Below are 27,684 nucleotides of genomic sequence, written 5' to 3'. Positions count from 1 at the left end.
GAATTATATATGTTCAAATGCACTTAAAAGTTTTTATAACATGCATTAGCTGCATTATTATGTATTGTTAAGAATTGGTTATTTTTTCAATTTTATTTTATTTTTTTTTGCAGAAAGCTCTTGATGACCAGAAGATCAAAATCAGCAATGAAGATTTAGAGGCGTTGGGAATGTCGTTTGAAGGAGAAAGTCATTCATAGCAGTCCTTCATCCCTGTTTGACATCATTTTCTGATCGGCAAATTCATAATTTTTATGTAAACAAAATTTTTTCTTGATACAGGGCATGTCCAGGAAGTAGTATTTGTTGATAGTTTTTCTGCAAATCATGCTTGATGTTTTCTTCATTCAATAGCCTGCGCTAAATGCTTCTAAAAATTTATGCTCAAAATAAAATTAATCCATTGTGATTTATTGATTGTAATTGTAATGAGTGTTAAAGAACACAAGTGGTTGATTAAAATAATGGATGGAAATTTCACTTTAGCAATTATTAAGAAGGCCTTGATTTAATGTTTGCCAATTTTCATGTATGATTTTATGCATATTTGTTTATTAGTGCCGTAGCCTGTTTAGGTCAAGTTATTGAACCACACATTTGCATGAATCATTAACCACACCGACACTTCTGTTAGATCATACAAATTTTGTATTTTTAAATCAATGCTCCCACAAAATTCAGGTTTCTACCTGAAAATTCTCCAATTCTGAAAGTATCATTTAGAGATCTGTTCCCTATTGTTTTTGTGTGATAATTTGCTTTCCTGACAAGTGCACTGTAACTGATTAACAATGTTGCTTATACTGCCAACTGCATTGCTGCAAGAATAAACTGTTACACAAATAGAACAAATTGAATTGCTAGTATGCCACTGATTATTTGTGCTGTCCCTGAATAAACATGACTAATTTGTTCATTGTAATTTGTTGTTAATTACTTGTTTGGGAGGTCTTGTGTTTGATATGCTTGAGTTTAACCTTTCATAGCTTGTTAAAATTTATTATAATGCTCTGATGCAGGAAATTTCATTGGTAATTTTTCCGTCTCTTAAGCTTGAATATTCGAGTATTTTATAATTTGATTAGTAATGTGAAATTGTATGCTATAGGAGGACTAGTAGGGACTAGCCTTCAGTTTATAAATTTATTTACATGCATGGTAAGGATTTTCTTTCAAGATGATTGCAAAATAACATCCCTGACAAAATGCTCTTTTTGTACATAACGTATTCATTAAAAGCCAAATCATATGCATGGATTGCTCATTAACCAGTGTCATAGGCACATGTTATTCAAGAATGCCTGAATATTTCATTGTATTTTTTTAACCTTTTATTTTATGTAATCAATAAGATTTTTATTATTAATACGTTAATATGTTATTCATTTATTCAGCTTTTCATACAAAAGAGTTGAAGTAAAAGACTTTTGATGAGACTTGAAATAATGTTCTATTTTCTTTACAATGTTCTCATCTTTAACTGTGATGAAGTGATTTTTAGAAATGTTATGAAATATTTCTTTTCATCAATATATACATACGTATGAAAACAATATTTTAAATTCAATTGCCTTCCAAGCTGTGTAAACCATAGTTATATTTGTCTGTTGGTATTAATGCAGAATAATACTTGAGATAACCAAGCTTTATACCCAAGTTAGAGCCTTAAAATATTATGAAAAGATTAACCATGCATTTGTAAACACATATGAAATATTCTTTAATTATTTCTTCCCAACTTCTTTGTTTCATTCTAGACTCAGTTTTCTGAAGAATAACCTGCCTTAAAACTATTATCATCAAGGCTGGAGATGAACTTGTTTGACATAGTATTGGCGGTGAATTGGCCAGCTGCCTTCTACCTGGCGTCTGCTGGGATAGTGGTCGTGTTGGAGCCTATAGCCTCCTCTTCTGTACCATGGCTCCCGAGCATCTTGCAAAAATCTGTCCAAACATTCCTTGGGTTTGGTAAAACTCTACCTGTTAAGAAGCATGGCAACTCCTGGTGGATCAGATTCATGACTGTTCCAAAAAGGTGAGCTTTGAATAATTATTTCATCAATACTGTCGTTGTTATCCTGATGATCATTTTAAATGTTATCTCTTATTGTTAACCCCTCAGGGGGGACTTCTGACGTGTGCCTGTGCTCGTCAGAAGTCCTATGGGATTTCGCGTTCCTAGGGGGATTGTTCCTGAGCGCCCCACCGCTGAGCTCGCGGTGTCTGACTGTAGGTCTCAGTTGTGGGGTTAAGTTATTTTGTAGGCAGGATTCCTTACATTTCCCTTCTCTGTCTCTCGTGCGGGCGGCCGACGTCCCGTGTAAGCGACCTCTTGTTCGAGTGTCTTCGTTTCTGTTGCTTTTCACCTGTCCCTCCTTGTCACTTCGTCTCTTTAAGATGCTAACGCTGCTTCTTTCGAGCCAGCTTCAGCGGGCTGGACATCTGAGACCTTCCGCCCCTTGTGGGTGATGAATAATTGAGACCTTCCACCTTTATAGTGATGTTCATCTTGACTTTCGGTGCGAGTTAGCTAAAAAACTGAAGCGCTAGGAAACATTTGGCCACTAAACTAACTAACTCTTATTGTCAATCATTAATATAATTTTGTTTCGTATATATAAGGATAGATCAACTGACATTGAAATTGATTGAGGCAACCATCCGTGCCGTGCTACTAATATATAAAATTACTAACTTGGTTCTGTCATTTTCTTTCAAGTGACCCGCAAATTCATTACAAAACAAAATTACTGTCATTGTCACCTTAAGTACCTAAGCTAAAATCCCATTTATTGTTTCTACCGCTACAGTTGGTTTGGTCATTTCTACGTGGTTTCGAGTAGCGTGGGCTTGCTGAGCTGCTTCCTGCTATACATTGTTTACGGTCGAGGCGTCGCGCCACCGAGCTGGGTGTTCTCGAGCCTCGATCTCCTGACCTCTCCGCGCAGGCAGCCAAGTGGTGGGTTGAAATGAATCAACAATAATCAATTTTTGGACTTGACGTGGCATTTTTTAGTAGTTTGTGTTTGAATGCAAGACGATAGGCCCTCGTCGGCCTAATCATCTTCGTCGATTCATACTATGCTATGCTTAAATCCTTTTGTTTTCATCTCTTTCAATTAATTCCTCCATTGAGTCATTCATGGATTAGAATGATTAAATTAGAGATGATTAACTGTGTCATTCATGTACTATACAGGCATTACTAATCTAAGAACAGCGGAGTCGGGAATATTTGTGTTTCCAAATTTTCAGACATTTTGTATAGTAACCAAGATCTTGCTCAGTCATGGATGCTGTTTCAACATTAGCGGAAGTGAAGTTTTGGTATATTTATTGTTGAATATTTTTGCTTGATCCAGAATACAGCAATAGCTTGTCTTACCCATGTGATTATGACCAATCTCAATAAATTGAATTTCTTTCCACGAGATAGAGAAAATATGTATTGTTAATGGTATGTAAAAATATTAATTATATATTATTTAATACTTGTACCATTTGCAAATTCTTCTTTGACTTCAACTAATCGAATTACCATTGAAGGCATTCAATAACGTGTCTCAGCTAGAACCTGCCTGCAAGAACGTATCAATCTCAGTCTCAGTTGCAGTAATTTTCTAGATTTTACCAAAAAGGCAGAAGCAAAAAATTTGCCGGAATTTCTTCTTTTACTTGGAAAAAACGTGTAATTTATCTTAAATAGAAAATTAGTGTACGCTCACATAATTTGTATTTTCGTTTTAAGTATGAATTTTTGAGTTATTAAGCATGAATTTTGTTCAGATTCGAGCCTGTTGAGCGTGACAAGCGTGGTGCTTTTGACCGTTCAATGCTGTGCCCGCTTCTACGAGTGCTACTTCGTGAGCGTGTTCAGCAGCTCAGCGGTGATGAATGTGTTGCAGTACGCCGTGGGCTTCTTGCACTACATCTCCGCCTTCACGCTTCTCCTCTCACACACTCCTGCCCTCGTATCGGGTTAGAACTTCGCCACTTCCTCGCACTTGGAAGTTATGAGCGTCTCTGAAAGGGGTCTTCTTACGTGTCTATACTCATCAGAAGTCCTATAAAATTTCGCGTTCCTTGAGGCAGCCCCTAGCGTCTCTTAGACAAAGCTCGAAGTATCTGACTGCGGGTCTCAGTTGTAAAGTAAGTAATGTAGGCAATATTCCTGACATTTTTATTCATTGTCTCTCTCATGCGGGCTGTCGACTTACCGTATAAACGACCTCTTGTTCGAGTGTGTTCGTCACTGTTGATGAGATGCTAACGCTGCTCATTTCTTCCGACGCCGGTGAGAAAAATGCTCATTCGAGACCTTCTGTTCTATGTAAATTGTAATAGATTTTTGATTGAAGGAATTGACGACGGTGGAGACTTTTTATATTTTGGTGATATTAATTCATGACTTTCGGTGTTACGTAGGTTAATAGCTAACGGGAGGGTAATCCTCATAATCACTAGCTAAAATTTTTAACGTCTATGAATGCGATTTTAATTGCAAATCATCTTCCTTTTCAAAGGAAGACCCAACTTGTATCAGCCTGTTTTTCAAATATCAGGACAATATCTCAACGCTGCACGATCTTTGAGCCTAGACTGGAAAGGAGCTCTGGAAAAGTTCATTCTACTAAAGCAACTTTATTTAGTACATTTCTTTCAAGTACTCATCTCACTCAGCTCTTTGACAGAAGTCATGACTGCTTTGATGACTTAAATTTATTTTCGCTCGGATATTGGCTCTTTACAAAAAGATTTGCAGTCATTGTTAATTTGACATCAAGCTTACTCAGATTTCTTTGGCTTCGTTGCAGGAGGCAGCACCAGCCTGGTGTATACGACAGAGGAGGTCGCATTTTGCATCGCTTGCTCATTTTACTTCGGTTTAGCCTTCGCAGTGCAACGCGACAGCATCGCCCGACTTGCTCGATTACGTAAAGAAGCAAAGCGTACGTAATTTGCATGCTTTGATTTCCCTTCTCTTATTTTTGAACCGGAGTATCTTAATTATTTTCGCCATTTTATGTTTTAATCTGGTATAGTTTGTGAGTTTCGCTTGTCCTAGCACATGGACTCAGATTATATGCATGTAACTATTCCTGGAAATCTAGTAATATACCGTAATAGAATCATTTCCTATCATGTGCCAGAGAAACTCGCAACTCAGACAAATTGTTACTTCCGTGACAATGAGCAGAACCTTAAACTTAGCAGAACGTGAAGCAAATCCTCTCTGTAAACAGAGAATCTGACTCGAAATACCCGCGTCTGAATGTCGCGCCGCACTTGAAATCTACAAATCCTATTTTAGCCATGATTCTTCAACATCCTAGAGCTTTAATGCTCGCTGTTGGTCGTTCACTATCTGAAATAATAATTTTCAAAATGGAAAAAAGTGTAAGAAAGAAGAAATTAGACGATAGAGCAATATAAGCATTCGCATTATTCATATTGAATTTGTCTTTATCGTGATGCTAGTACCTGCAAACATTCTCTGATTACATGTACGATAATTTCGTAAACGTCGTTTATGTGAAGGTGTAACCCATGTTACGTCTCAGTTGTTCAGGGACGAGCAGGATCTTACGTCTTGCCCGTGGGAGGAGCCTTCGAGTACGTGTCGTGTCCACACATGTCCGCTGAGGTGATCATGTACACGGCGCTCTTCGCCCTGCACCGTAATGCTGCCACGGCCATCATGTGGCTCTTCGTTTTCTCTAATCAGGTAAGACGGCTATAACGAAAAACCTTATTTGTTAGACGTATTAAAATATCTCGAGTGTTGAATTATAGCATCGAGCAATCAGTGACGGTGAAGAAACGCGTACCTAATTCAATTTTTTGTGAAATCCCTCGTGTCATGATGGGACTTTCCCAAATTCTAGGTGAGGTAAATTATATACCGTAGTGTTCACACTTACATCGCATTTCGCCATATCAAATTTTGAAGTTTAAATTTATTAATGCCTAACTGATAATGTAGGTCTTGTCAATTTGTTATGGTCACTACACGGCACTGCATAACAGCCTAAATATATAAATATTATACATATGAATGTAAGCTAAAAAGAGATTGTAACAAAAATATTTTACGTGCTCTTTGATTTGAACTCTTAACACAAACTTTCTTAATTAATGTATGTCGAATTGAAACGCTTGATTGATACAAATTCTTCATTTAAAACTAGATACATTCCAATGTTGAAATTTAAGTAATTCACAATGATTTATTTCCAGGTTCACGTGGCACTTTCGAATCATCGATGGTACCGCAGCATTTTTGCCGACTACCCCTTAAGCAGGAGAGCCATCTGTCCTGGACTGTTGTAATGCAAGAATAGGTGGAACCTGTTGGAATTTGCAATTTTAAATACATATTATATTAATGATCCGTATTGATCCGAAGCTGTAGATGAAATCTGGGAAGACAGAGTATTCAAGTAAATAAATGAGTGAGAACCGTAATTGTACATATCAATCAATATACCAACGTTTGAAAGAATATAAATTTTTTTTCAAACGAACGTTTTAAAATGGAGTAGGCAGATCATATTATAACTTTATATTATCGAAAACTACTATCTTATTTCCCTGAAGTCCTGAGGGTGGTAGTTCATGTATACATTTATATGTGCTATGTTATAACTTTGTCAAAAAATATCTCAAGTAGCCAGAATTTCATGCTTCATTGTGTGAAGTTATCGTAAATAGCAAGCTTTACAAGATCCGTGCCTCATATTCCACTTGGCTTGTTGAGCTGTCATAATTCTAATATAAATATTCACATTTTCATTCCAAACTATAAACGATGATCAAGCATAAGAACTGTTCGTATCTACGTTGGTTTAAATATTCATTATACTCATGATGTTCTTCGCCACAGGTGGCATTCACCAAATATTACCTTTTCCGCTATAAAAGTTGCTAAGTTACTCGGTCGCAAGTGGGAACAATGTGCTTCTTCGGTCCTTCAGTCATGCACACAAGCCTGATCACTTCGGTCTCCTTCTTCTCAACTACGTGCTTTAATGGCGGCGGTGCCCTGATTTTCTTGCCACAATATCCGTCTTTGCGCTGCCACAATCCTGATCGAGGGTATTTCCGTAACCACCTAAATCTTGTCCCCGAGCCGATATGTATCTTGTCGTGGTTAGGATTCGATATTTGTCCTGGGAGAAATTAACCGACAAAAAAGTAGGTAATTGTAACATATTTTCCCGTTATTCTAGATGGATAAACTTGTGCAATAACCTCAAAAAATATTACAACTCTCTGGGATATTTATTTGTTTGCATTTTATTATTTTTTATAGTCGTAAGTAAACCATGAAATTCTTGTAATAGATTTTTCATTTTTCGATTTATACGAAAACTTGTTTCATCAACACCAAGGTCAGCTAAGAGACTTCTAACCCTTTCTTTGATAAACACACACGTCTATGTGATGTCTTTTTCAGGTTGTTAACTATGTACATTGTACAAGCTACAAGAACTGTTGATAATTACATATTAAACCTATAACCACTGTTAACTGGTGAAACTGACCACAGACGGCATTGCAGCGAGGATCAAGGGCAACCTCGTGTTTGCTGGGCAGCAGGAGGACCATTTTACCGTCCTCCAGCTTCCTCTTGACCGTGCCCGAGGTGCCCGCAGCTACCAAGTACCTGCAGACAAATTATAATTATTAGCATCCACAGCCTTGTTCATCTCTTGAAAATTTCAAACTCAAATCCAGCGTGAAAATTATACCTGAAAATCTGGAAAAAATAGTAGTTTGTGCTTCCTTAGTATCCTTAGTATTTGTTTGGGACATAGCAGTCCCAGGCCACGATGGATCGCCGCTTTTGGTTATCGTTCATCCGCCCACATTTGGGCCACCTGATGCACGATGCTGTTGCTTGCTTCTCGCCGCTGGTAGTGTTGCAGGGGAGGTCGATCTGGGATTGTGCCCAGGAAGGTCTCCAGGGTGAACTCCCCCTCTCTTAGATCCCTTGGTAGGGCGTTGAACAGCCTTGGCCCTGCCACGGAAAGTGATCCTTCCCGCAGGGATTGAAATCTGACCGCGGATCTGTTACGTAGTGGGGGGATCTTGCACAGTCTCCCCCTTCTCTCGTTGTGATATGTCTGAATCCTGAAGGTCTCGCTCTCGAAGTTTGGCACCAATCCGGTTATCATTTTCCATGTGTACAGAATGACATACCTCTCCCGTCTCCTCTGCAGTGAGTACAGACTCAGTCGCTGTAACCTCTCCCAGTAGTTAATATTCTCCATCCCTCTGATCCTGGAAGTAAAGGTTCGTTGGACTCCTTCCAGTTGCCGTATTGCGCCTAGTGTAAACGGAGTCCAGAGCTGGCAGCAGTATTCAAGGATAGGTATTACAAGGGCTCTGAAGAGTGTGATCATTGGTTCCGCTTCTCTCGTTCTGAACGTCCGCCAGATCCACCCCATCTGACGTCAGATGGGCTTAGTAGAATCAAGATGCTGGTCCGTCCTTCTAATGTTGGGTTAATTCAAGAGCCTGACACGATTCTCTTGAATGCTGTTCGGTTTAATTTCAAAGCAAAAATATGCCTGCTGAGCGTTAAGATTTGCAATATCTCTCCAGATAACTTCCATCACCATCTTGTAATAATACAAGCTGCAGTGTACAACATGGAGTGCTGAACACTGTCCAGTCTACTTACTAATATTGTTGTAAAATTAACTCGGCATAATAGAGGGTTAACAAAAGATAACATGTTATTAACACGTTGACTACGTATTGGTACATATGCGTACCACGAAATGTATTTCTCCAGGAGGTAGTGGTACATAATTCAGGTTGCCTAAAAGCGGCCAAATCCGAGAACAAAAAAGGCCAAAAAAGGCCGATAATTCAATGTATACTAGTTTATTTGTAGGTTCAGCTATAAAAATTGCATTTATTTTCTTTTTGCAGTATTTAAAATTTAATTAGGAAGTACCCCTATCATAAATTTTAGCCGGCCAACGCAATTGAGAAAAACTAAATCATGGAATTTGTCTGGAAAAAATGACCGTCTGGCAACCATGCTTAAAAAAAAGTACAAAAAATGAAATAATTGTACAAGTTGAAGTAATCGTAGTCAACGTGTTAAGTTTAATTATCTTGAGAAAAAGAATTAAAGTTAACTACAGTGTTTATATATGCTACAAGTACGTAATGTAAGTGTTAACGTTGAGTTCTACCTGCTACTCCCTCGAGTATAGAGCATAACACATTCAATACCGTTACTTACACTAGTTAGAACACAATGTTGGACGTGAATTGCTAGTGAAAAAAAAAACGAATGTGTGAGGACTATTATTTCTTCGGGTGAATCGCTTCCGTGGGCAGTAAATAATAAATATTTCATGGCAAACCATGTTTTTATTCTATTGTCCATCTTCATAACTTGTTTTTATTTGGCCGTTATCCTTAGTACAGACCACATTTAATAAGTCTCTTCTTCTTATGCAAACCGATGGAAGATGCCCTCTGCTAAAATCACAAAATATTCGTTAATTTCTTTTTTAACTCGTGTCAATTTGAATCTTACCTGCGATGGGAGCTAAAGACAAAGGCGTGCGCTGTCACATCTACATAGTATACCAGTACTAGTAATCCGTGACCCATGCATATCCATGACGTGAAATTATTCAAAGGACAAATAATACTTAATTCAAGCTGAAATTTGTGTATAAAAACCCATTGCAAAGTACGCTCTTCCTTTGCTGACAATCTAACATTCGGTATTTCGACCTCTCAGAGGTGAGCCACCCAGAGTGCATCTCCCTGAGCAGGTCGTTTACTCGGTGTCATTATTAACTTGGCGCACTACGTCAGAAGAAGTTCTAGGCTACTTTCAGTGACGCCAGTAAATTCATTCGGGCACCGGGAAAAATAGCAGCAAATAACTAATAGTGAAATTAATTTACTCCTAGGTGGTAATGGATTCCGTCGGGATTTACCTCATTTTTAACAAGTTTTTCATCAAAGGAGCATAAAGTATTTATCTGTCACTTTAACAGCGTAGCATATAGGATACTCTAGTTATGTGATGTATGTACTCACTCAGCCCCATGGCCAGGGACACGCTCCACGTGACAAACTGTCGAGCCCACAGCCAGGGCACCAATGGGGTGAGAGTCGCCGGGCACACCACGAACTTAAAAATATATCAAGATAATGAAATTTTGACAATAGAAGTAAATGTTGAAAAGTTAAATGTAGTCCAATCAAGAGTTTTTTAATCAATCGTTTTAGCAGATTAACATAAGAACAAGAACCTCTAAAATCACATAATATCACCACAATGTTCTAACAAATTAATAACTCACTAGGAATATCTGGTATCGCACTGTGGGAGCGAATGATACTTCCCAGTTCCATAGTAGTTGTTGCTATAATGTAACTGCTCATGAGTAAATGAGAGAACATTTTACAAGGGAATAATCACAAATTTTATGATACCGTATGCATTTCGCTCACTACATTCAAAGTGGTGCAGTCTTTTACTAGAACCTAAATCATGACTTATTTACCATGTACATAAAAACTTCAATACACAAAATAATGAGATATTCCAGCATTAAATTTCAAGTTTTATCTCATCACAAACTCACCGAAGATGAGCCTTGCTGCCAACCAGAGCAATGAAGGCACTTCTGTTAGGATCATACTGCACTTCTATGACCTGTTCTTCTTTAACGCTAACGCCATCACTCGGGCCACGTCGGTTGAAGTCGACCCAGCGATACTTTGGTTCCATACCCTTACCTGCTGTGCCAACAATCTTGCGCCCTGTCACAAAGAAAATTACTCAAGATTATTGCAATGATAATTGGAGTAAGTATGATTAATTGCAAATAAATTAGGCTTATCCCTAAACTGCAAGCAAAATTTTAGCGAACACTAATTTTCTTGGCATTATTTTATTAAAAAAAAGAAAACTAGGATAAAATTTTCATAGCAAACCTGTTTATGACAATAAAGTTATAAGAACACACCTGTGAATGGATGTTTTCCACATATTGATTCCATTTCCAGATGCTTGATGGTGTATTTCCCATCCAATGGATAATAGACCTTTTATAAAAATAAATAAATTTACTACAAACAGCATTGGACAAATCCAAATAATGTCCGATAAATAATGGACTGTCTTTCATGCGTAAGCAATGCAACAGCAATCTTTACCTCAAATGAGTTTCCTTCTAAAAAAATGGTCATGATGACTCATCAGTTAAATAATTCTTTATGCAGATTACATATATACGTACATAATTCAACATCATGATCACATTTGAAAACTTTCAGAGAGCTTATCCTATGCAATTGTTTGAACTGAAATAAATATGATCTCAACAGTTAAATTAGAGTTACTAGCGTAAACAACTTAGGCAAACCTCATTAGAATAAAGATTTTATCTACAAATAATATTTATACTTAGAATACAGTGGACATATTTATTTGTGAAGCTCATACTTATCTTAACTTTAGCTTTCAGATCAAAGATCAATGAAAATCTATGTATATATATATATAGGTATGGTATATTAAATAGAAAACAATTATACCATTTGCCTGTATATTCAAAAATAGACATTATTGACTAAATACTTTTCCATGATGTAACAATGGTAATCCTAGTTTCTAATTAAGATGTCAGTTGAAACTAAAATTAGACAAACCTGAAATTTATAGTTGAATTTTCGATCAGCAGGATGTGGCATGTCAATACGGCGAATGTTGAATGAACGCTGCTGACCAGCACATGAGCTTAATGATGAGGGCCAGACAGTTAGAATTTCCTGCAAAAATTTAAAATTCAGTTTATCAAAGCCAAAGATGGTCTGATGGTCAATGTGGAAAATTTGTTTGATCAATTTATGTGCAAATGAATATAAAATCAAATTTTTCAATGATAGATAAAAGCTATATTATTGAAACAAATTTTATTGATCAACTCACTTCAATAACATAATGATTCAAGAGAAAACCCACCTTGGATATACATGGATGTATGGACCTACATATATTGAGAATCCTTGATCCAGTTGAAATTGATAGAGCCATATTTTAACTTAGTAGAGACTGTAATAAAATATTTAGGGTTAATAGTGACTATCACAACAACAATACTAGTGACCATGACAACTAATTAGTCTTCAACAACAGTTTCAAACAGTTATTCATTCACTAGCAAACACAGCAAGAGAGTGAAGATATTTTGAAGTTTCCAGTTCTTTAAATATAGGTACTTCCCAGAGATAGTTTCAGCACATCTCAATCAAAATCAGTTTCATCACAATAATATTAGTTTATAATAGCACCTAAGAATTAATACTAATTCTGGGTTGCAGATGCACCAGAAGCCCCAACACCAACTAGGATTGAATACAGAAACAAACTGCACAATAATGAAGCTTTGCTTTAGCTAGTTGTTTGAATGACATAAAAAAATTCTTTTTAATGCACCATACATAATTAAAACATAAAGTGGCTAATATAATTTTGATCTTATGTAAGACAAGAAAATATGCAAGAAAATATTGATAAATATGGTATAGATTATGAAACATTTGACTCTGAGTCTCACTGGTGATAACACACTAAATCTTAAAAAAAATTACTTAGTTCATTTCCATTCATGAATTATTCCAATGTTGGACATATTTATATTCCTTTCACTTCAACAATTGATTGTATCCATCATCATCTCAGAATATAAGGGGAGGCATTTGGTCATACAGTCAAAAGGGGTAATAAGGGATGATTTTTTGTTTTTTGTTTTTCATTGATAACTTCTTCCCATGGAACATTTCATAAACAAGTTTGGACATATTTTATAGGACTTTGCAAGGGCTATGCATGGCATCTCCAAAAAAAAAACTCCATATGCTATTTGTAAAATGTCAGAAGCAAAAAAAGCATCCTGAATTACCCCTGGGAACAGGGTAATCCAGGACACTTGAAATGCACTTGATTTTAGAGCATTTGAAGCATGCAGTGTACTGTCAAACAGGGTAATAAGGGACGGTTTCGACATCTTTCATTAATAACTTCTTACTATGAAACATTTCATTAACGAGTTTGGGCTTGTTTTAAAGATCTTTGCAAGGGCTATTGTATGGCATCTGCAAAAAACTTCCACACGCTATTCATAAGGTGTCAGACACAAAAGAAAAGCATCTTGAATAACCTCTGGTAATGGGGTAATAAGGGACACTTGAGATAAAATTTCATTCTAAAACATTTGAAGCGTGCAGACTGTACGCATTTATTACTAACAGTACTCTGAAGTCCTCCTCTTCCTTTGTAGATGATGTAAATGTAGAATAAATTACATTTGTTATTTTTACTTGTTTTTCCTTTATTGCTACAAAATTACCATATCCATACATTGGTACCATATTATTGATGTGATTTTACCATATCCCTGCATGCATGGACATGCCATTGAGCATTGATGATGACATTGTCCACTGCAATCTTAATATCAGCAGCCCTATACCATCAAACGGAGTAAAAAGGGACGGTTTTGAGCATTTTTAGTGCATTTTCTCATTTATGGAAAAAATGCACTATTGTGCTTGCCATGTCCGTCCATCCGTCCGTCCGTCTGTCTGTCAGTCTGTCCGTGACCTCAAGTTTTCGTCGACGAGAAAATGCGCTCTCTGTCACTCACTGCAGTGAGTACTGAGTTATATTTTTTGTTAATAACTTCTTACCATGAAACATTTCAGAAATGAGTTTGGGCTCAATTTCAAAGCTCTTTGCGAGGGCTACTGAATGGCATTTCCAAAAAAAATTCATATGCTATATGTAAGGTGCCAGATGCAAAATAAAAGTGTCCTGAATTACCCCTGGGAACTGGGTAATCCGGGACACTTGCAATATAACTTAATTTTAAAACATTTGAAGCAGAGTGTACTTGTCCATTACTAACAGTACTCTGAAGTCCTCTTTCATTGTAGATGATGTAGAGGTAGAATAAATGAAATTTTCTGTGATTTTTACTTGTTTTTCCTTTATTGATATGATATAACCATATACATTAATTGCTGTATTATTGATGTGATATTACCGTATCCATGAACAGGCCATTGAGCATTTCAACTACTGCAAGCTTCATATCAGCAGCCTTATAGCATTTTTTTCTGTATCTGAAAGCTTACAGGACAGCTTGTAATTTCACACCATTTTAATTGGGTTAAGTGAATTTACTATAAAAAAAAGAATTGTCAAAAACATACCTAAAACAGAAAGGAATGTTTTAGTGACAACCATCATATGCTTTGGAGAAATAAATCATAGTTTAGGCCAATTACTTTTCATTCTATGATGCCTGGTGCACAATTCTATATATAACATTCTATGTACAATTTTGTGATGACCGCTGATGCACTAATTTTTCGACAAGTGAATTTTTTTTCGCTGAGCAAGGTAAATGTAATCAAAATTCTTTGTTGTTAATAAATTTTTTTGTTAACTGGAGCCTTTGCTAACTGAGGTTCTACTGTAAATGCATTTTTAAGGGTGTCCCTAATTACCCCATTGTGTGGAAATGGCTGCCATTTTTTTTTAATGAGATAGGCAAATTCCGTCAATTACGCTTTCTAGCCGACACCTGGGTGCACTGTGCAACTTTTATATGAGTAAAATTTTTCAATACGGTGAATATTTTTTTTGCTCCAGACCTTAGCTGAGGTACTTTTCCAAAATCGCACTTTTTATTAATTTTTTTCAGCCATTTTTTAGAGATAGTAAATGTTCGATTTCTTGACTAGCTTTACACATAATATAAAGTAAAAATGTTGAAGTTTAAGGCATTATTTTTAGTTTTGCAATATTTTAATTAGCTTAGCTGCTACAACATTTCTACAAAATGTGGGATGCGCGTCCCGATTTACCCTGCCCGCCCGTCCCTTTTACCCCGTTTGACGGTACTGATGCAGCGCTATACATAGTGGCAATCCAGAGCGTTTTTAGAATCAGTTCATTCTTAATTTCCTCATTTACTTAAGATTTAAGCCAATTTCTTAAGTATGATAGTGCTGCCACTATATGCTATATGTGCATGAGTGTTGTGCAAGAATTTGGCAGTCATTTTGCAACATTTTAGAGAGCGAATTGCTAATTATGTGAGGAAGATTCTTCCTCACATAATTAGCAATTCGCTTTCAAAAATGTTGCAAAATGACTGCCAAATTCTTGCACAACACTCATGCACATATATGGAGAATGATTCTCAAATTATTTAAGGTAACACTCAGATGAATATATTGCATTGTTGGTATAAATTAGCAACAAAAATTATCCTTCAAGTCCTGCCACATGAAGCAAATGTCCTTTACATACCTTGACAGTTGCCATTTATCCCAAATTTTTATGCACTTAGGTAACCAGGTATATTTAGAATAAATTAATGACTACCGTCAACCGGGGCTACTAGGGACGGTTTTGAGCGTTTTTTGTTAATAACTTCTTACGATGAAACATTTCATAAACAAGTTTAGGCTCATTTCATAGCTCTTTGCGAGGGCTATCAAATGGCATCTTCAAAAAAATATCATATGCTATTCGTAAGGTGCCAGAAGCAAAAAAAAAGAGTGTCCCGAGTAGCCCTGTTGAACGGGGCTACTCGGGACACTGGGAATAAAACTTCATTTTAAAATATTTGAAGCATGCAGAGCGTACTCATCCATTACTAACAGTACTCTGAAGTCATCTTCTTTCATTGTAGACAATGTAGAGGTAGAATAAATGACATTTTTTGTGACTTTTACTAGTTTTTCCTTCATTGATATATTACCATAAACATTAATTACCATCAACTGGGGTGACTTTGGCTGTGTTTTTGATTCATGCTGTGGTCGTAAACGCGGGGTCGTAAACGTCGGGGTCATAAACGCCTGGGTCATAAACGCCAGGGTTGTAAACCAGGTCATAAACGCCTGAGTGACTTTGGCCACTGTTTATGACCGTTTATTACCCCACTTTGGCCATCATTATGAACAGGGCTGAATCACCCAGTTGACGGTACCATATTATTGATGGGATATTACTGTATTATTGATGCCATATTATGGTATCCATGAACATGCCATTGAGCATTTACAACAACCTTGTCCACTGCAAGCTTCATATCAGCAGCATCATGCATTTTTTCTGTATCTGTAAGCTTACAGGACGGCTTGTAATTTGTGAGACGATAAGTGAACTTTTTTTTTCACTCAGGGAGGTAAATGTAATCAATATTCTTTGTTTTTAATCAATTTTTTTCTTAACTGGAGCCTTTGCTAACTGAGGTTCTACTGTAAATGTGCTTTCCGGGGTGTCCCGAATAGCCCCGGGGGGGTGTTCCGAGTAGCCCCGCCGTGCGGAAATGGCCGCCATTTTTTTTTGTAATGAGACAGGCAAAATCTGTCAATTACGTTTTCAAGCCGACACCTGGGTGCAACTTTTATGTAAGTAAAATTTTTTAATACGGCAAATATTTTTTTTGCTACAGACCTTAGCAGATATAACTTTTCAAAATAGCGTTTTTCACCATTTTTTTCAGGAATTTTTCAAAGCTAGTAAATGTCGTATTTTTCGACTTCCTTTATACTACATAGATAGGAAAAATGTTGTTGTTTAGGCCACTATATTTAGTTTAGCAATATTCCAATTAGTTTCGCTACTATGACTGTTTTACGACGTGTCAGAGGTGCCCCGCCAGTCCCGAGTTGCCCCGGTTGACGGTATATTACAGTATAGTGATGGGTTCAGTATAGGTTCCGGATCAATATAATGACGGGTTCCATCACACAAGCAATATGAATTTTTTTTACAACACGTCTCTTTAACTTCACTTCTTGTTTGTCTGTCTGTCTGCTACAAATCTTTTAATCAAAATTTAACACACTTCTACTTATCCTATCAATCTGAAATTTTGCACACATGCGTAAAGTTGGAGACAATGCATGAATCAAATGTCAAAATAAATGATTTTAGAATTTAAAAAAATTTTTTGCGATTTAAAAAAAAATGAAAAAATAATTTTGTCAGCTACAAAAATCTGATAACTGATATTTGACACACTTTTACCTGTCCAATTGATCTGAAATTTTGCACACTTGTGTGAAGTCAGAGGCAATGCATGAATCAATTGACAGAATAAATATTTTTCAAAAACAATTTATATATTAAAAAAATTTTATATACTAAAAAATTGAAAAAAATTAATATTTTTAATATTCGAAAATAAAATGAGAAATTCATTTTACATCTGTAACATTGGAGACACTGGATTCTTTAGAAGTGTTCTCTTTAAAAAGTAATTTTTAAACATATATTATTTTTACTGCATTTCAGCTTGGATTGATCCCGGGCTGGTACAAAAGACATTTTTGCAGAAATAGTGCTTTGTCCAAATGCAATTCAGAGTTCAGACAGGAGAAGGAAAAAATTTGTGTCTCTTGCCGAATTTTTTCATGTTGATTTGAAATCTCATTACAAATTAATTTTTGGAAATGCGTTAGGCAATATAGTGTATACGGTACCTACTATCTCTAAACAATATTATTAAATGTTCTGCTATTTTCCTATGATAATGAAATGTTTGTATTGGTCAAGTTCCAACTGGTCCATTTAGCTAACACGTTGACTCCGATTGCTTCATCTTGTACTATTATTTTATTTATTATACTGTTTTTAAACTGAGTTGCCATATAGTAATTTTTTCCAGACAAATTCCTTGATTTAGTTTTTCTCAATTGCGCTGGCCGGCTAAAATTTATAATAGGAGTACTTCCTAATTAAATTTTAAATACTACAAAAAGAAAATGAATGAAAGTTTTATAGCAGAACCTACAAATAAACTAGTAGTAGTATATAGTGAGTTATTGGCCTTTTTTGTTCTTTGATTTGGCTGATTTTAGGCAACCTGAATTCGGAGTGGAAATCTAAGATTAGAGGTTCACTTAAAAAAAGCGTTCCGCCTGAAAATAAGTTCCAGGCAAGTGGCAACTAGAAACAGGTTTGCAGGTTGTCAGAAATCGGCCTCGGCATGAACGTTACGTCAGACAACACAGAGAAAATCCTAATATTGTTAATTGTGCGCGTCACTCACGGACAAGCAAGAGGAATCTACTGAAAGAAGAGTACACGTTGTGCTCAGTAGAAGTTACAAGGTCGCTACTGACACCAGTAGAGACTCATCACTCACAGTCACCGATGAGCAAGAAAGATCTTGGGAAGGCTGCATAAGCTTTGCGCCCCGCATGAATGTTTCCGAGGTCGCTGGTAGAGATGCGTCACTCTCCGGTGAGCAAAGGATATCTTGAGGAGGCCTCACAACGTTGCAGCCGGTAAAGGATGTACTCTTGATTCTGAAAAAAGTTCCATTAGATCTTGCCGATATACTTGAATGCAAAAGTCACCTATATACGAGTTGATTAAGAGCACTTGATGTATTAGTTGTTCAGAGTTTGACCAGTTGATTCAGAGCACACCAAATTATTTTCTTTTACGGTCATAATTAATTTACTCCAAAATTTTTTTCATTATTTCTGAAAATCATACCTGAAACTGATTTGGAAGATATGCTAGCATCCGACTCCCAACCAGCTCAAACAAACGCGGATTCGATTGCATGCAATCAGCCTTTGTATCATATTAGTTAAACTGCACATGAAGAAAAAAATGGTCAAAATTGGCATTGTTCTATGAACGATACTTACACTCTTGTTGATAAAGCTTGCATTTTATATAGAAAAATAAACGTGATCATTGAACATAAAAATTTTTGAATTCAAAGATCGTATCGAAACATCGTATAATAATTAGTGGAAGTAAAGGGCTGACTATCAGAATATTACATTAAAAAGCTAATTCTTTCATTTTATGCGATCCTCTTTAGCAAATACGGTAAACAATGCTAAACACGAATGCTTATTGCTTGAATTAAATAATGAATGCCGTTAGTGAGTAATGAATGGCAAAAAGAGTCTCGCCACTCTCCTTAGTCCTTACTCACTCAGAGTAAACTAACAGCTCATCGGCAAGAACTAAATAGGCTAGCTATGGCTTATAGTACTATTTACTCTTTACATAATGAATATAAAAAAAAACATTTATTGCACTTATTTGTTATGTCAGCTTTCAAAATGAGGATAAACTCATCAGCAATCGGAGAAACTTATCAAAGAAGAGGCAATGCACATGACACTTGACTGACTAGACTACCAGTAGCGTACTTGGAAAGTTTAGCATTCAAAACTTTAGATTCTGTGAACCTCGCAATTTATACATTATTAGAACTTTAGACAGCTCACAACGACACAACATATCACGTAAAATTTTAACTCAATAATAGTCTCAAAGTGTATGAATAAAACCTAAGGAGTATAAAACTGAAGTCCGAGCTTCATCTGCATTGCAGTTAGCATATCCACCGGTTGCGTAATGAGAACTAAGTCAACTAACCAGGCTGAGCCAAAAGCTTTTCCCGCCAGCTTCGTTGCACACGATTGATACTGCATGCAATGCATGTATAACATTTACGACCGTTATTAAACCATTCTGTTGAATGTCAGTTACTAAAAATTTACAATATAGAAGAATTCAAATATTTCTTTTCTTCACGGAGTATATTGATATATTGTTGGTATCTCTGTCACGTGTCACCTTCTTTGTTATTGTTTCGGTACAGATGGTAGGCATGGTACTCCTGATTCCTGAATCCTGATCACGAGTAGTTTTCATGTCTCAGCTGAAAACTATCATAAGTTTTTTATTTGTCGATGAAATCATAGGCAGTTTTTCATGTATTTGTGAGTGAATGTACAAAGTAAAGATGTTATTCTTTGCAATTTTCATCAATAGTGACATAACTACATTATTGTATTAGACGCTTGAAATAAGAAATGTAGCATGACACATTAAATTAGCATTAGTGCGTTAACAATGTGTGCATTTGGGGCGGTCCATTCTAGCTTTCTAATGCTGTTTGGATTCCAGTGGCAGTGACGTTGCATGCGTTCTGATGGTAATTGGATTCTTGTGACTGGCATTGCACACGTTCTAGCAATGATTGGATTCATGTGAGTGATGTGACTGTGACGTTGAACACGTTCAAGCATTGATTGGACTCTTGTGACTGTTAAGTTGGACGCGTTCAAGCGTTGATTGGATTCTTGTTACTGTGATGATGCAAGCGCTGTTTTTTTTCAAAGAAACAGCTGTGGCATCTTGCAGAGACTCATCAGATCAGTGATGATGATGGAATGAAAGTGGAAGTGTGCTGGACGTCATAGTGACAAACCTGAGATTTTTTAGAATCAGTTCATTTTCAATTTCCTCATTTACTCAAGATTTAAACCAATTTCTTAAGTATGACAATGCTGGTTAACATGATACTTTGCTTGTCTACTTATAGGACTCAAAAATGAACTTGAGGGAGAGTCTAAAATATTCTCTGCTTTGCCACTATGCTGGACGTTCCAGATTTTTGGGTCCTGCTTCCCAATTTGCTATGTTTACCAGACCAATACCAGTTAATATATTACCCCTCTGGATTTCCACACTGCCTGAATTATGTAGTAGTACTCCACTACTCACCGTCACTACTCCGTGACTACTACCTACGCCCTGGAGAAATACATTTTGTAGTACGCATATGTAGGGTCTACCACTTCAGAGTCAATGTGTTAAAGAAATATTTCCTTTTCCTGTAGCATGGCAACTTTAGTAGCATGGACAGAACTTATCTAGGTACACTGGTATTATGAATGGTATAGAACTCAAAAACAAACTTGAGGACAAGTAGGTATAAAAAGTCTCTGCTATGACACAATGAGATTTCTAGATTTCCATCCTGAATTGTTTGAAAATAAGATATCAACACTGCAGTGTGGAATTCTGTATAGGTAATATATTCTCATGTCAATATAAGAAAATGTATCGAAATACCAACCCTACCACCACGTTACACCACCTTCCACTGCAATGAAAATTGACGAACTGAGCTCATTTGAAAATCGCGCGTGGTTTGAAATCCAATCCCGTGTTGCCAACCACTAATCAAGTTAACTAGTCGTTTATCTGTAGGCTATCGGACACATTTTTGCAATGAATACGTTCTAAAATAAAAATAAACACATCCAGCTTTGTAAAAAATTCTCACAATTGGACATCACCCACAAAGTTTTCGATTTCACACAAAATTATGAGATAAACTTCAACTCTTTCACTGCATACATTCACATGGAGTTTTCTGTTTACTTCCCACAAGATGGTGTCACACACTTATGTTTTGGTTGTGTCTAGTTTGATTTCACAATAAATAGACTTGATTCACATTCCATTCTGAGATTTAAATGATTGAAATTTTTTTTTAATTATAAAAACCTATTTATACGTTCCAGATTTGAATTTTTTGCCCTATTATGTTGAATTTATCTTGATAAATTGACTTCAAATTCTGAATGATTTCGTCTGCCATCCCGCGTTTTCGAACGTTTTGTGTCTTTTAGAAAATTTTCGTTGTTTAAGAAGGGAAACTATTTCATTACAGAAAACAGAGCACGTACGGTATAGTGCATTAATAATACAATTTAATACAATAAAAATTAATTTTTAATTTAAAAAATATAATCAGATTTTTAATTTAACATTTTTCTAATAGAATTTAATTCTACAGCATGTACCATCTAGTGTATTAAATAATAAATTTTGATTTAGTAAAATTTAATTTTATTTAATTTTTTAATGTAATTTAATTCTACAGCTTCAACCGGTAAAAATGAGCATCATAGGAATCAAAGTAAAATGGTCGTTCATACATCACAAATTGAATGACATTGGATGGATTTGATAGGTATTTTATTAATCCTGTTTATATATAAGAACGGAAATGACGCTTCTATTTCAGAATGATAATGGAAATGTTTCTACTATTTCAGAAACTTTTCTTGAATACACTTCCAAAAACAAAAGTTCTGTAATCAATGGAGTCTTTGAAATGACAAAATCATTCAATTTAAAATTTTTAGCTATAAGAGTAAGATCGTCATTTGTCAATATGAGGAGCATTCATTCGTCATTCCTGAGGAGCTGTAAGAAAAAATTAGTTGTTTTTTATGTAAAAGGATGTTTTTCAATTAAAAGAGGAAATACGCTGTAAAATTAATGATCCGTATTAGAATTCAAAGTCGTTTTTATTCGTTTGATCAGAAGTTTTCGTTCGTTTGATCAGAAGTTTTCAGTCGTTTGATCAGAAGTTTTCGTTCGTTTGATCAGAAGTTTTCGTTTGTTTGATCAGAAGTTTTCGTTTGTTTGATCAGAAGTTTTCGTTCATTTGATCAGAAACAGAAAAAGTTTTCGTTTGTTTGATCAGAAACAACATAATTATTCATTCTCTTGCATTAAGTATACAAACGATTAGTTAATTCGTAATTCGTATACAACCGTATACGAATTAAGTAACGATTGATCATCCCGCTAGATCACCGTTAGCGGGAAAGAAGCAATTCAATTCAGTAGCATGTTAGCTCATGTGTTATGAATTTCGTCTCGTCTGAACTCTGAATTGCGTGTTTAGTGTGCATGATGAAAAACTCTGCCTAATGATTACTTAATGAAGTTTAGTTCATTGCGGTCAACTTAAGAGACAAATTTTCAACTAACTAATACTTTTTTATAAGTCTAATTTTAATTGTTGAGTGATAGGTGCAGGTTTACAAGTTACAACTTCCAAGTGATTTGGTACTTTATAGAAACTGAGCAAGTTAGCGTGCGTGTTTTAAGCCTTTAAGAAGTTCATTTTTTGCCTCAAATAACGATGTTGGATAAAAGAAGTGGTCTTGGTGGATCGAAATAATATATGAACCTCTGAAATTAAAATTCCATCCTGATCAACAGATTAGCTATTATTTCTAGAATTCCAACTTCGGACTTAAAGCCACAGGGTAACCTCTAGGATGACCATTGATTGATACTGACTACTGTCTGAGAGTGAGAGCTTGTGTAGTTAAATTGGTCTGATTGAATAGGTACAGGCATGCATGATGAAGATGCACTGATGCAGGCTAGTACGCTAAATTCGTTAATAATGTTTGTGCGGCTGTGCCCAGTACCTAACTGTATCACAAACGGCGGCTATATATGTATAGCTACAAGCTACTAGCTAGCTAAAATTCAAGTTACAGTTAGGCTATGTGACTTTTTGGAGAAATTTCAAGCATAGTGACAAAGCAGACAGTTTTTTAGACTCTCCCTCAAGTTCATTTTTGAGTCCTATAAGTAGACCAGTAAAGTATCATGCATAGTGGCAAAGCAGAGAGTTTTTTAGACTCTCCCTCAAGTTCATTTTTGAGTCCTATAAGTAGACCAGTAAAGTATCATAAATACCAGCATTATCATACTTAATAAAGTGGTTTAAATCTTGAGTTAGTGAGGAAATTAAAAATGAACTGATTCCAAAAAAACTCTGGTTTGCCACTATGATTATTTTTCAAGTTACTAAATATGATTCCCATTTCCCAGATTGAATGTTGTCATACGAATATAGTTTGCCCGCCAATGGGTTTTGCAAAAAATTACTTTAATTTGACTAAGTCTTTAGCCTTACACTCGAATCCAAATCTTGGAATATTTCATGTCACTTTTGAGCCGAATAGGGTGCCGACACTGCCGAGTAAAATGAATATTAAAGTTCATTATCAAAACGCGTCCTCAAGCACACGTCGGACCTCAGGAAAACTATGCTATGAGGATTCTCTATATGTTGAATTCACTCGAAAAAACATATATACCATATAATTTTTCAACGTATCCCTTTGACTGGAAAAATTGACTAATAAGTAATAGCATTTACGTATATATTTAAATATATACCTACGGTCACACACCTTTGCTGCCTACCTATGATTCATGTTGGCAATTTCATTCATAAATTCTAATAGGAAAATTATTTAAAAAGCAGCAACCTTTTTCTCATTCCATATGAATTGAACTAAAAATGCTCATGAATGAACAATCATTAACGGTTAGGCAGCCGGTTAGGTTGTCACCAACGAATCATTCTCGATCGGACTAAAGTTTCAATAGTGGACCACGACAGCTAAGTTGATTCGACATTCACAGTTTCACATTGTCTACTGGAGCTGGCTGGCAGTGTGCAACAAATCAAGTTGTTTGACAATAATATTCAAATTCTTCAATCGTCATGACCTGCACAATATCAATATTAAAACAACTGCACGAGGTAAGTGTTTTGATGAAAACTATTTCATCAAAATTTGCATCATTTAAGCTACTAATTATTAATTAGTATGTTGTATTAAGTTTAAAACTATTTTCTTTTCACCGCGCTCGGAAGAATGTTCAGATATATTGATCCTTAGCATAATCTGGAGCACTACGCGAATCACCACGTAGGCGGCCAAGATATTTCAAAAAATCATTTTGCAATGCTGTGTGACATTTAGTTTGAATAATATCAATTAACTTGAAACTAATTTATAATTTAAACTGTAAAGCAATGTGGCTCAGTGGCAATGGCCCTTCGGTTTGAATGCGAGGTAGTCAACACAAGGGTAAACTTTAAGTGAGCAGTTTCTCATGATGATAAAGACATCAATATTTCAAGTAGGCTACTCCAGAAGTATGGTACGTAGTTATTCTTGAAATCTTATAGATATTCTTCTGTTGATTCTTTGAGTACTTGTGAGTTAGTCTACTTCTATAAATAGACTATAATAAACCGTTGAATTGCAACTTATGTGGTTATTTTGTGAAGCTCTTCATCCTCACAGACTCAGTCAAGCAGTTTAAATTTTTCTAAATTTGCAGAGACTGTTGTCTACCAAGATAGCCACTGCTGGTGATTTATATGGGTTAGTGGACAGTGCTGGAAACTTGACAGTTCTCAATGCAACATTCCAACCATCACTTCTCCCCCATGACTGCTGCCACTTGTTGCCTGCGCCTGTGACTTTACTTGGCACCTACGTTCGCCAAGGACGGGATGAAGACCCAAATCCTGTGAGTTATACAGAAAAATTTGATATCCATCTAAAAATACAAGGAAATATCTTTCAGTTTAATCTTCAGTCGAAAGTAGAATAATATGCAAGAATATTATTGTAATTTTCACTATAACTACAGTGATTTTGAGGGAAATAATTTTGGTAAATTATAGTTATTAATAATGATTTCTTTGCTTTCTAGGAAGATAAACTACTGATGACAGTCGGGCGAGAAGATATATCCGTTCAGCTGAGAGAAAATTCTTCCTCCCCTTGGGAAGATGCCAACTTGAGCATCATTTCGCAGGAGCAGTTTGAAAACTCCATCATTGCCTGCAGAGTTAGTCTACAGCTTGATATTCCCAGAGAGACTGACAGTTTGGACGTTTTTCTGTCACGAATTTCAACCACAAGATTCCAATTGAAGGATTCTGAACTGGTTCTTAGAGCTGCCGACGGTGACTCGAGCGGTGTAGTGTCATATGGGGTAGGATTGTCATCTGCCGGGCAATGCTTTGGTGATGTGCTGGGTGGGCAACCTGTCAAGTTCGGCTACAGGCCTGTTGAGAGCGTTGTGTTTGATGCCCTGATGGATAGTGAAGAGGTGAATGGAGGACGTCTTCAAGGAGAGTGCGTTTCGTACGCCTTTCGTTCACAGAGCGCCAGTGAGGTCGGAACCATGCTCTTGTCTTCATTGCAGCGCCAGCTGAAGTTGGCTCAGTACTGGTTTGTTGATAGGAAAGTTAAGGGAACATTAGAAACTCTGACAGCACTACCTTACAAAGTTGGGCATTTGCTCAGTCTCCAATATCCAGAAGAAATGAGCGATGATGATTTGCAGGACTATAGACTAAACGTCAACAAAGTGTTTCTGCTTCCACCATGTCCTTTCGTGAGTCGCAAAAATGCTTACGAATTTGCCGACCTAAAATCCAGTTACCATTTGTACAATACGCATGTGGGCCTGAAACCCACTTCTGTGAAGGGCCTAACAGGTATTGTTCAAGGTATCTACAGCTATCATCACTATATGCAAGATAAATTCAATGACAACAAATGGGGATGCGCTTACCGATCTCTTCAAACTATCGTGTCATGGTTCAGGCACCAAGGCTTTAGTAATAAACCTGTGCCATCTCACGAGGAAATCCAAAAATGTCTTGTTGATTTGGGAGACAAACCATCCAAATTCATCGGATCAACTGACTGGATTGGTTCCACAGAAGTTGGATTCGTACTTGAATCGTATTTGGGCGTCACTAGTAAAGTAATTAGCGTGTCAAGTGGCGACGAACTGTCGGAGAAAGGAAGAGAGCTTGTTCAACATTTCAACACCCAAGGCACGCCTGTTATGATCGGAGGTGGCGTCTTGGCTCACACAATCTTAGGAGTCTCATTCGACCCATCATCTGGGGACATCGAATATCTCATCCTAGACCCGCATTATACCGGCAGTGAAGATCTTACCGTAATTCAGAAACAAGGATGGTGCGGATGGAAAGGCCCCAAGTTTTGGAATGCTAAAGCTTACTATAATCTTTGTTTGCCGCAGAGACCAAAAGTAGTGTAGTATCCACTTGGCTTCGCTGGAAGCGTTTTTTCTACTTTTCTTACTCTTTAATCTAGCATGCTGCTGAAATTCATCCTTGGACGTATTGAATTTGCGAGTATACTTTTATTGTTCTTCGGAGTATTTCATATTTATACTTCTGAAACACAAATCCGCGTCTCAAGTGGGAACAACATGCAGAGTTGCTCGGCATCACGCTCTTCCTGCGCACGGAATGTTCTAGTACAGGCATTCAAGTTGAAATATGTTTCTTTTTCTAATCCAATGGCCATTGTTAGGCGAGAAGCTGACATTGTCCTTAAATTTATTTTATTGATTATAAACTGAATAGTTGTGGGACCATAATTGTGTGATATCCCGTATTCACTAATTCAATTTTAATTACTCCATGCATTTAGTGTTACAAGGGGTTACTTGGTGTGTTTATCTTGGTAATAAAATGGTTACAATTCTTAGCACCTCTATTCTTCAGCCACCATCCTAACTTAGAGTTATCAGAAAGTTAAAAAAGTTCTATGCAGGAAGATACGTGGACGAATCGGAATTGAATCAAGTCAACAACGAATATTGGCCAATACTCGGTGTGGCAGTTGACAATCCGAATTCAATATTAGAAGAAAAACGTAAATTTCCGTTCAACGTTGAATCAAATTGAAAGCTATTAAACCATCAATTAATTTCTAACCAACTTTACACCAAAAGAACAAGATCACTGTCAACGTTGCTATCTACGGTATAACGTAGGCGATTCGGTTGCGATTTCTTGGCCGAGAATAACGAAAATGTAGGGAGTTCATTACATACGGGTGGGTGGCTCATGTGGGATATACATGCAACGTACTGCAATATGCTGGGTATGAAAACATTCATGTGGTAACAACAGGTATGATACTAACCTTGATCGCGCAGAAACGGCGCGTTGAGAGTAGCAGAGTTACGATCCTGGGTAATGTGACAACTTTAATCAACTTCGAACTTGACTATCGAAATAACGTCGTACGGGAGCACGTATCTTCACACCGTAGATCTTCGGGTGAATTTGACACCGCTTTCTTTCACATAACTAACATCAAGATTTTAAACGTCCATATCTTTGT

At 36.5% G+C, this 27,684-nt stretch overlaps 3 protein-coding genes across 5 annotated transcripts; 2 read left to right on the top strand and 1 right to left on the bottom strand.

The window, feature by feature from the left end:
• Positions 1 to 191: 191 nt before the first annotated feature.
• Positions 192 to 7,340, top strand: LOC108669253 (polyprenol reductase). The gene is made up of 7 exons (XM_018156558.2): positions 192 to 256; positions 1,758 to 2,035; positions 2,811 to 2,959; positions 3,787 to 3,978; positions 4,815 to 4,949; positions 5,562 to 5,725; positions 6,238 to 7,340. Exons 2-7 carry the CDS (start codon positions 1,812 to 1,814, stop codon positions 6,328 to 6,330), a joined length of 957 nt encoding a protein of 318 aa, XP_018012047.1. The 5' UTR covers positions 192 to 256; positions 1,758 to 1,811; the 3' UTR covers positions 6,331 to 7,340.
• Positions 4,705 to 23,683, bottom strand: LOC108669252 (39S ribosomal protein L2, mitochondrial). Of its 3 annotated transcripts, none has more exons than XM_018156557.2 (10): positions 23,619 to 23,683; positions 12,008 to 12,097; positions 11,695 to 11,814; positions 11,010 to 11,088; positions 10,626 to 10,803; positions 10,341 to 10,414; positions 10,075 to 10,168; positions 7,545 to 7,666; positions 6,905 to 7,169; positions 4,717 to 6,348 (listed from the first exon to the last, which is right to left on the bottom strand). In XM_018156557.2, exons 2-9 carry the CDS (start codon positions 12,077 to 12,079, stop codon positions 6,925 to 6,927), a joined length of 984 nt encoding a protein of 327 aa, XP_018012046.1. In that variant the 5' UTR covers positions 12,080 to 12,097; positions 23,619 to 23,683; the 3' UTR covers positions 4,717 to 6,348; positions 6,905 to 6,924. The 3 variants fall into 3 exon arrangements, with proteins under 3 accessions (XP_047739469.1, XP_018012046.1, XP_047739468.1); XM_047883512.1 differs by lacking the exon at positions 23,619 to 23,683 and adding an exon at positions 18,216 to 18,233; XM_047883513.1 differs by lacking the exon at positions 23,619 to 23,683 and adding an exon at positions 18,216 to 18,234 and having other exon boundaries at positions 4,705 to 7,169.
• Positions 23,684 to 24,063: 380 nt separating this feature from the next.
• LOC108669256 (ufm1-specific protease 2-like) lies at positions 24,064 to 27,042 on the top strand. Its single transcript, XM_018156560.2, has 3 exons — positions 24,064 to 24,254; positions 24,842 to 25,033; positions 25,220 to 27,042. The coding sequence occupies exons 1-3, from the start codon at positions 24,216 to 24,218 to the stop codon at positions 26,585 to 26,587; spliced, it is 1,599 nt and encodes a 532-aa protein (XP_018012049.1). The 5' UTR covers positions 24,064 to 24,215; the 3' UTR covers positions 26,588 to 27,042.
• The last annotated feature ends 642 nt before the right edge of the window (positions 27,043 to 27,684 follow it).

This window comes from Hyalella azteca, unplaced genomic scaffold (assembly GCF_000764305.2).
Source record: "Hyalella azteca isolate HAZT.00-mixed unplaced genomic scaffold, Hazt_2.0.2 contig13133, whole genome shotgun sequence".
NCBI classification, from domain to species: Eukaryota; Metazoa; Arthropoda; class Malacostraca; order Amphipoda; family Hyalellidae; genus Hyalella; species Hyalella azteca.
The sequence above is the reverse complement of the archived record's forward strand: the minus strand, read 5'-3'. Positions and strand labels throughout refer to the sequence as shown.